The sequence below is a fragment of the Musa acuminata genome, chromosome BXJ1-6 (genome assembly GCF_036884655.1).
Source record: "Musa acuminata AAA Group cultivar baxijiao chromosome BXJ1-6, Cavendish_Baxijiao_AAA, whole genome shotgun sequence".
In the NCBI taxonomy this organism is placed as follows: domain Eukaryota; kingdom Viridiplantae; phylum Streptophyta; class Magnoliopsida; order Zingiberales; family Musaceae; genus Musa; species Musa acuminata.
Genome location: NC_088332.1, coordinates 40,899,400 through 40,908,867, shown reverse-complemented (window position 1 = coordinate 40,908,867; position 9,468 = coordinate 40,899,400). Strand labels below are relative to the sequence as shown.

The window sequence follows — 9,468 nt, the reverse complement described above, 5'->3', positions numbered from 1 at the left end:
TCGCCTAGTAAAGGAAGATCATTAGTGGATGCCGGTGGCCTCGACGGAAGAGGAATCGGAGGAGTGGATGTAGGTCACGATTGACCGAACCACTATAAACTATCGTCTTCTCTGGTTTGCATTTTATTCTTGCCATTTACATACTGCAAACTACTTTACTTAGTCACTACGCTTCCATACCCTTCTAAGTTATTAAGCTTTTCAAGTTCGATTTTTTATCGTACGAAAGATTTTTCCAAAACCGAAGTTTTAATCCGCTGCACTAATTCACCCCCCCCTCTTAGTGCCGCTCCGATCCTGACAACGTCGTGATCCTCGGCCGCATAATGCCCGAGACCACACCTGCGCGGCCAGCCTGCCTGCGTCGTGCTCCTTGGCCCTATGTTCCCGAGACACACTTGCGCGGCCAGCCCGCCTGCGTCGTGCTCCTTTGCTTCGTGTTCCCGAGACACACCTGCATGGCCAGCCCGCCTGCGTCGTGCACCTTGGCTTTATGTTCCCGAGGCACACCTGTGCGGCCAGCTCGCCTGCGTCGTGATCCTCGTCCGCATAATGCCCGAGACCACACCTACGCGGCCAGCCCGCCTGCGTCGTGCTCCTTGGCCCAATGTTCCCGAGACACACCTGCGTGGCCAGCCCTCCTGCGTCGTGCTCCTTGGCCCCATGTTCCCGAGACACACCTGCGCGGCCAGCCCGCCTGCGTCGTGCTCCTTGGCCCAATGTTCCCGAGACACACCTGCGTGGCCAGCCCTCCTGCGTCGTGCTCCTTGGCCCCATGTTCCCGAGACACACCTGCGCGGCCAGCCCGCCTGCGTCGTGCTCCTCGGCTCAATGCTCCCCGAGACCGCCTCCTCGGCCGCATGTTGCCCGAGATCACCACCTCAGCGTGGCCTGCTCGCCTGAGCCGAGCTCCTCGACCGCAGCCTGCCTGCACCGAGCTCCTCGGCCATACACTGCCGAGTTCACCTCAACACAGCCTGCACGCCTGAGTTATCAATCGGCCCGAGCCACTTCCCTCGGCCATGCACTGCTCGACTCCCCCCTGCACGGTCTGCCCGTCTGCGTCGTGCTACTCGGCCGCATGACCATCGCGACACGCCTGCGCGGTCTGCCCGCCTATGTCGTGTTCCTCGGTCGCATAATGCCCGAGACCACACCTGCGCGGCCAGCCCGCCTGCGTCGTGCTCCTTGGCCCCATGTTCCCAAGACACACCTGTGCGGCCAGCCCACCTGCGTCGTGCTCCTCGGCTTCATGGCCCCAAGACACGCCTGCGCGTCCAGCCCGCTTGCGTCGTGCTACTCGGTCGCATGGCCCTCGCGACCACGTCTGCGCGGTCTGCCCGCCTGCGTCGTGCTCCTCGGCCCTATGCTCCCCGAGACACGCCTGCACGGCCAGCCTGCCTGCGTCGTGCTCCTCGGCCCTATGCTCCCCGAGACACTCCTGCGTGGCCAGTCCGCCTGCGTCGTGCTCCTCAGCTCTATGCTCCCGCTTGCCCGCCCGAGACAAGCTCGACCTCATGTCGCCCGAGACTACTACGGCACCAAAGGACAAAGCCATGCCTCGGACTCCTCCCAATTGCGATAGCCGACGCATAGCTTCTTCCGGGGGGGGAATATGATAGGGGTAATAATGGAGACATGATGTGTCACGACGTCGGCCTCACCTGGGCGCCACTCTGCCCAAGGAGGAGGGCAATAATGCTGACTCGACATGTGCTGACATCATCCGCACTCATACAACGACTTCATCGTTGTTTGGCCCCGCGCGCTTGACCGAGGCAGAGGAGGACAACGACCAAAGCTCGCCCATACCCTACGGCAGTTCGGTTCTCCACGCAATACCAATGGCAATGTCAGACGCCATCAGAGGTACGATCCTGCCTCCCGTAGGCAGGCACATCAAGTAACACTAAACTGCCCTATAAATACCCCCGAGTTCTAAACGAAAGGGGGGATACTTCTCCACTAAAAAACTCCATTCCACATCATCTGACTTGATCGTCGGAGGGGTCGGGCCGAGCTTCCGACCCGACCTGTGTGCAGGTACCAGGGCGGGGTTCCATCTTCCCGGCGCTGCGGAAAAGCTTCACTCCCGGCACGACGACCCGACCGGACCATCGCAATCGGACACCCCAGCTGACCCGAGGAACGCCGCGCAAGATCCCCGTGCATTCGGACCCGAACCAAGCCGTGTCGGCCTCGAGGCCACGGCATAAAGTTGTTTCCCGCAACAAGTTGAATAGCAGATGATCCATCTACTTGATAATAGATAAAGATTTTCTCAACTGCACGAGGAAATCTCGTAGGATAGTTAAGGAAAATACTTCCTTCCCACATGTATAAATAAGTCATTGTACTCAACTATTTATTAGTACCTTTCATCATTATAATACAACTTATCATGGTATCAGAGTCATATTGTCTTAGAACAAGGTTTATCCTTCTTTCTTCGCTGACCGCTGCTCCATCCTCCAACAACTACAACTCCGGAGCTACTGTCAAATCCACCGCTCAAGTGCAGCGCTACAAACAACTAGCCTTTTAAGCCATAGCTTAGACAGCGAAGCCATCAGACGACCTTCAAAGTCCTCGAGCTCTATCACTATCACACCAACTCCAAAGCTACTATCAAATCCACCGCTCAGGTGCAGCGCCACCAACAACTAGCCTTTTAAGCCATAGCTCAGACGACCTCCAAAGTCCTCGAGCTCTACCACTATCGCACCAGCTCCAATGAGCAACAACGCCACTCCTCTCCGCCTATCAAGAAACTCAACGTCAATTCTACCTTTTCTCCTACAATATATTGTGATAATATTGAAACTACCTATCTATGTGTCAATCCGGTTTTCTATTCACGCATGAAATATATTATAATCGATTTTCATTTCGTGCGAGATTAAGTTGTTAGACATTAACTACATGTTTCTCATGTTCATACGGTTGATCAACTAGCAGACTCACTCATGAAGCCTCTCGCTCATATAATATTTTCGTTACATTATTTCAAGATTGATATACTTGACAGGAGCTTAATCATGCGGAGTGCATGATAACAGAAAATCTCATAGGATAGTTGAGAAAAATCCTCGAATGTATAAATAAACCATTGTACTCAACCATTCATAAGTACTTTTCATCACGACAATACAACTTATCACCACTAACACCACAAGCAAACAAACTCACTTGAGAACGCGTGGTGGGCATTATATTGTAATTACAATACGAGAGGCTTCCTATGACGCTTGTTCGATGCCGATGATTGCTATCACGCCATCGCCGGCCCGGTAAGGCGCGGCCGTCGTCTTTCCGAGCCACCGCGTCCGCTCTCAGCCATCAACTCGCTTGTCATTTTCCTCTTGGTGCCCGCCTTGGCAGACGACGATGGCGGCGGCGGCGGTCCTGTTCGAGCGTAGCTTCTCAGTCTCAGAACGTCATTAGCTTGGAGAGGTTTGATGATGAAATCCTCGGCTCCAATAGCTCGGCACCTAGTTTGAACACACACGCATGATCATTTAGTTTTGGAGAAGAAACATATCATCTCTCCCGGCAATAGAATGGGCACATCTCATTCAGCAATGCACAAATCATTGGTTTCTTTGACTAGGAAAAAGAAAGAAATAGAAGCAAGGCATGAAATATCGGATGGATGCCCAGACAAGACTAATGTTTCGTTTGTTGACAGCTTAAATGATGATGGTGCATTCAGCAGATTTCGTCTTTGCAGTGAACGGCATCCAAAGAAGTGTGGAAGGAAGATACAAACCTGTTGATTCTCTGTGGCTCGTTTTCTGATGACATTACGATCACAGGAATGGGTTTTTGGCAGCTCTGTTCCTGAAGTGTAAGATGTAGACATGATTAGCAGGAAGATGAGGCAGAATGCAGATTGTACTGCACAGCTTTCATACCATGACAGCCTTTAGGAGGTCATAACCAGTCATCTCCGGCATGCAGTAGTCTGTGAGGATTGTGTCTACCTTCTGGTCCTACAATTATTGTCATTGTTTCAGTAACACAAAATTAAAAACCTTTTTTTAATCTTTATCGACGACTGATACAAACAGTCGACTCACATCTTTCTGAATCCTTTCATCTCGTTTATATCAAAAACAAAAAAAGAGATGGTACCAATTAAGTTTGTTCCAATAAATAAAATTTTATTTTTGTATAAAAAACCAGCTAATATTTTTTGTACATATTAAAAAGCATTGTGGGATATGGCACATACAATAACCAAATACTGTGCAATCACAATTACTGTTATCTACACTCAATAAACAACTACCACTCTTCAATATTACAGTGCTTGTCACCACCACCACTTCGTTCTCTGTCCTCCTCCTTCCGAGGTCGGTGGCTGTCGACGAAGCTCTTGATCTCCTCCATGAGCACTGTGGATTGCTTCAGATCAGGGAAGGAGTAGAAGGAGTGGAAGGCCTCCGGGTACTCCACCAGCCGCGCCGACTTGCCCCTCGCCCTCAGCCCCTTGTAGTACCTCCGCTGCCAGTCCTGCAGCGGGTCGAAGCCACCTACCACCACCATCGCCGCCGGCAGAGCCTCCTCCAGCTCCCCCACCGCCCGCGGCCCGAACACGTTCGACGCCTCGTGGTCCCGGTCCGCTCCCTCCGGAAGGAACGCCCGCCACAGCCAGTCCGTCCTCTCCACCGACACCAGCGGTGCACCGACCAGCCTCAGCTCAGCCTCTGTGCGCTCCTCGCCACCGAAGTAGGGCTGGATCAGCACCATTCCCGCCAGTCGCAGCCTCTTCCACCCGCCGTCGGCGTCCGCTGCCCAGCGCCGGGCTACGTGGTGGACGATGTTTCCGCCGGCGGAATCGCCCACGAGGAAGCAGCTGGATAGGTCGGCAAGATCTGCAGCGGAGGGGTCAGCGTACAAGAGGCCGCCGTCCTCCAGGAAGCGGAGCACGTGAACCCCGTCCTCGTACTGCGCCGGGCACCGGTGCTCCGGCGCGAGGCGGTAGTTGACGGAAACCACGACAGCGTGGACCGTGCGGCAGATCCGGCGGCACACGTCGTCGAAGAGGTAGGAGTCGGGGGACAGGAATGCGAACCCGCCTCCGTGGAAGAAGACGATGACGGGAAGCCGTTCGCCATCAGAAACGGAATAGGGGACGAAGAGTCGGAACCACAGATCACGGGAGAGGTCAACGGGGACGTCGGCAGTGCGGACGCCACGAAAGGGTTTGGCGGAGGCGGCGACACGGGCGTCGAGGAGCGACACAAGGCGGCGGTTGACGGTGCCGTCGGAGCGGCAAGCGGCGTCGTTGATGGCGGAAACGGCGGCGATGACGAATCGCTTGGTGCGCGAGAGGGGGGGAGCCACTGCGGCGGGCGACATTTCTGCCGTTTAGAAGAGCTCGTCTCGGGTGAAGGCCTCGGGAGCCGCGAGAGAGCGAGTTGGAGGAGACGAGAGGAATCGAGCTCGGATATATGGACTGCGAGAGAGCACGAATGAGGTGACGTCACGTGGTAGACCAATATGCGAAATCCGACGCTTATTTAGTCAAAATGGTAACAGAACTGCAATAAATTCCGTCCCCAACTCTGTCACATCCTCTCTCTCTCACAAGTGGGGCCCCCGTGACTTATGTGAACCCTTGCGCTCTGTCCTGGACGTTTCACACGTTACCCGAGTACGAAATCGAGTAACACGCCGTGGACCAAACGTGTCATGCCAATCCGTCACGTGTGCTTGAAGTCTTGCAGTGCCGTATGGATGCAGCACAAGAGAGGAAACACGCATGACCATGTATTCCAATTCATACAAGTATACGATACTGCATGGCAAGTAGCCACCCAAGTCGGTAAACTACTCGTGTATTGAGGCTTCGTGCATGCATGCATGAGGAAGTTGGACGTCAAAGTTCGGTTGGGGCCGACGATTCCGTATGACGCCATCATAAGATTCAGAACAGAACCCTCCTCGCCAGTTTGACCAAACGACCAGTAAATAAAAACGTGAGATCATTGCAAAGCACACAAAAAACGCAACACCAATTTTATGTGAAGGAAAAAAAAAGAAGTTGTGTGTTCAAACGTTTTCTCTTCAACGGTTGTTCTTAGAAAGGCCAACTTCTTGACTTTGCCAAACCATCGCTCCACCATTCTCTCTCGTGTTTTGGTTCCATAAATCTGACCATAAATACGTGTGATTGAATATATCAAGTAGTTAATAAACGAATAGCATGCATATAGATTATATTAAGTCAATGATAAATATTTTTTATATCTTTTAGCTCCCTAGGAAACCATTCATGGGGTTAGCTCACTTTGTTAGAAGCGGCAAACATCATACCGTCAACCCCTACACAGGCAGGCAGAATGTTGGACGATTTAGACTAGATTCACACGAGCAGAACAAGTTTGACGAGTAGGACTCACATCAACGGACAGCCACTCCTTAATCCTCGTCGTCAAAACGAGGACTTTTGTATCTTGGGAGGCTGCTATGGCCTCGGTTTGATTGATTAGAACAGCATATGTCGAGCTTTCAAGAAGCTTAATTTGAACAGCATTTGAAGAGCAAAGCAAGAACAGTTGAATCGCAGATGATCCATCCACTTGATAACAGATAAAGATTTTCTCAACTGCACGAGGAAATCTCGTAGGATAGTTAAGGAAAATCCTTCCTTCCCACATGTATAAATAAGCCATTGTACTCGACTATTCATAAGTGCTTTTCATCATTACAATACAACTTATTATGGTATCAGAGTCATATTGCCTTAGAACAAGGTTTATCCTTCTTTTTTCACTGACCGCTGCTCCATCCTCTAACAATTACAACTCCGGAGCTGCTGTCAAATCCACCGCTCAAGCGCAGCGCCACAAACAACTAGCCTTTTAAGCCATAGCTTAGACAGCGAAGCCATCAGATGACCTTCAAAGTCCTCGAGCTCTACCACTGTCGCACCAGCTCCAAAGCTACTGTCAAATCCACCGCTCAGGTGCAGCGCCACCAACAAATAGCCTTTTAAGCCATAGCTCAGACGACCTCCAAAGTTCTCGAGCTCTACCACTGTCGCACCAACTCCAACGAGCAACGACGCCGCTCCTCTCCGCCTATCAAGAAACTAAACGTCAACTCTATCTTTCCTCCTATAATATATTGTGATAATATTAAAGCTACATATCTATGTGTCAATCCGATTTTTCATTCACGCATGAAATATATTATAATCGATTTTTATTTCGTGCGATATCAAGTTGTTAGATATCAACTACGTGTTTCTCATGTCCATACGGCTGATCAACTAGCAGACTCACTCATGAAGCCTCTCGCTCGTAAAAAAATTTCGTTACATCGTTCCAAGATTAGCATCCTTGACAGGAGCTCAATCATGCGGGGGGCATGATAACAGATAAAAATTTCCTCAACTGCATGAGGAAATCTCATAGGATAGTTGAGAAAAATCCTCAACTGTATAAATAAATCATTGTACTCAACCATTCATAAGTACTTTTCATCACTATAATACAACTTATCACCACTAACACCACAAGCAAACAAACTCACTCGAGAACGCGTGGTAGGCATTACATAGTAATTACAATATAAGGGTCTTCCGTGCGTGTATCGAATTTTGCATCGGATAAAGCCTTGGTCATCAGCATATGGGGGCTGTGTTCCACCAATGGAAAAAGTTTGAATGCAAGTACCAGTGAGTCCCATGGGAGGGACTTGATTATGCAGAGGTATGATCGAAGCAGCTGGAGAGTTAGACTGCTCCAGAGCCCATATTCGCTTAAGGGAGCCCGACAAGTCAGAGGACAAGGTCGAGTAAGCGAACGTTGCTACCAAAGAAGCTAAGGAGAATAGAATCAGTGCAAACCCTATAACGTGATAGTAGAGGCCATGCATGGGAGTTACAGTCTGTCTTTCCATCGACCAAAGGGATCTGCTTGGCGAATACCGAGGTGTTGAAGCAGGGGGTCGAAAGGGGCGAGAAAGCGACGACGAGTCTAGAGGGACTTAGCTATCCAAAATCAAGCATCAGTTAGAATAGAGGTGGACTCAGAGGAGTGCCACAGAGACATATCTACTGATCGTGAAAAAAAAGGATGCAGATATGAGGCGACGGATAGTAGGGCCATGGGCATGGCAGCACCATGGTACCGCAGAGGCAGGACTTCCGTGAAAGTCATTGATCCCTTGCTCTCATGGAGGGAGAGCGCTTGGTCGTGAAAGGACCGAGGAGATGGAGCATTCAGAGGCAAACTCTAAGTACCGAGACAAGGCTGAAGTACAAAGGCCAAGAAACTTCGTAAGACCGATGTCAACGAACTTCCCATCAAGATAGCCGAAAGTGAAGGACTTCGGGTCAGGCAAAAGTGCATGACCAAGGAACGAAGCAAGCAGTACACGGTGCCGTACCTTTGTTACTCAGTGGAGTAGGCGGCAGGGTTGATGGAGAAGATGGTACAATCCCAGAGGCGACCAAACCTATGAGAGAATTACTCCAAATCGGGATGAAAACTTTCTGCATTCTAGAAGTTCGATGGCATTGAGAAGGTGAATCATAGTAACTTACTCAACACAAGGAGTGTAAACACTAAGTGCTTCAGAAGTGTGAGCAAAGAGCAGGCGAGCTTCCGGCGAACACGCAAGGGTGCCGCAACTCGCTTGTCATTTTCCTCTTGGTGCCCGCCTTGGAAGACAACGATGGCGGCGGCAGCAGCAGTCCTGTTCTAGCGTAGCTTCTCAGTCTCAGAACGTCATTAGTTTGGAGAGGTTTGATGATGAAATCCTCGGCTCCAATAGCTCGGCACCTAATTTGAACACACACGCATGATCATTTAGTTTTGGAGAAGAAACATATCGTCTCTCCCGGCAATAGAATGGGCACATCTCATTCAGCAATGCACAAATCATTGGTTTCTTTGACCAGGAAAAAGAAAGAAATAGAAGCAAGGCATGAAATATCGGATGGATGCCCAGACAAGACTAATGTTTGGTTTGTTGACGGCTTAAATGATGATGGTGCATTCAGCAGATTTCGTCTTTGCAGTGAACGGCAACCAAAGAAGTGTGGAAGGAAGATACAAACCTGTTGATTCTCTGTGGCTCGTTTTCTGATGACATTACGATCACAGGAATGGGTTTTTGGCAGCTCTGTTCCTGAAGTGTAAGATGTAGACATGATTAGCAGGAAGAAGAGGCAGAATGCAGATTGTTCAGCACAGCTTTCATACCATGACAGCCTTTAGGAGGTCATAACCAGTCATCTCCGGCATGCAGTAGTCTGTGAGGATTGTGTCTACCTTCTGGTCCTACAATTACTGTCATTGTTTCAGTAACACAAAATTAAAAGCCTTTTTTTTATCTTTATCGACGACTGATACAAACAGTTGACTCACATCTTTCTGAATCCTTTCATCTCGTTTATATCAAAAACAAAAAAAGAGATGGTACCAATTAAGTTTGTTCCAATAAATAAAATTT

At 50.0% G+C, this 9,468-nt stretch overlaps 1 protein-coding gene across 1 annotated transcript; it reads right to left on the bottom strand.

The window, feature by feature from the left end:
• Positions 1 to 4,041: 4,041 nt before the first annotated feature.
• LOC135677837 (probable carboxylesterase 18) lies at positions 4,042 to 5,419 on the bottom strand. Its single transcript, XM_065190245.1, has one exon. The coding sequence runs from the start codon at positions 5,362 to 5,364 to the stop codon at positions 4,288 to 4,290; it is 1,077 nt and encodes a 358-aa protein (XP_065046317.1). The 5' UTR covers positions 5,365 to 5,419; the 3' UTR covers positions 4,042 to 4,287.
• Between the last annotated feature and the right edge of the window lie 4,049 nt (positions 5,420 to 9,468).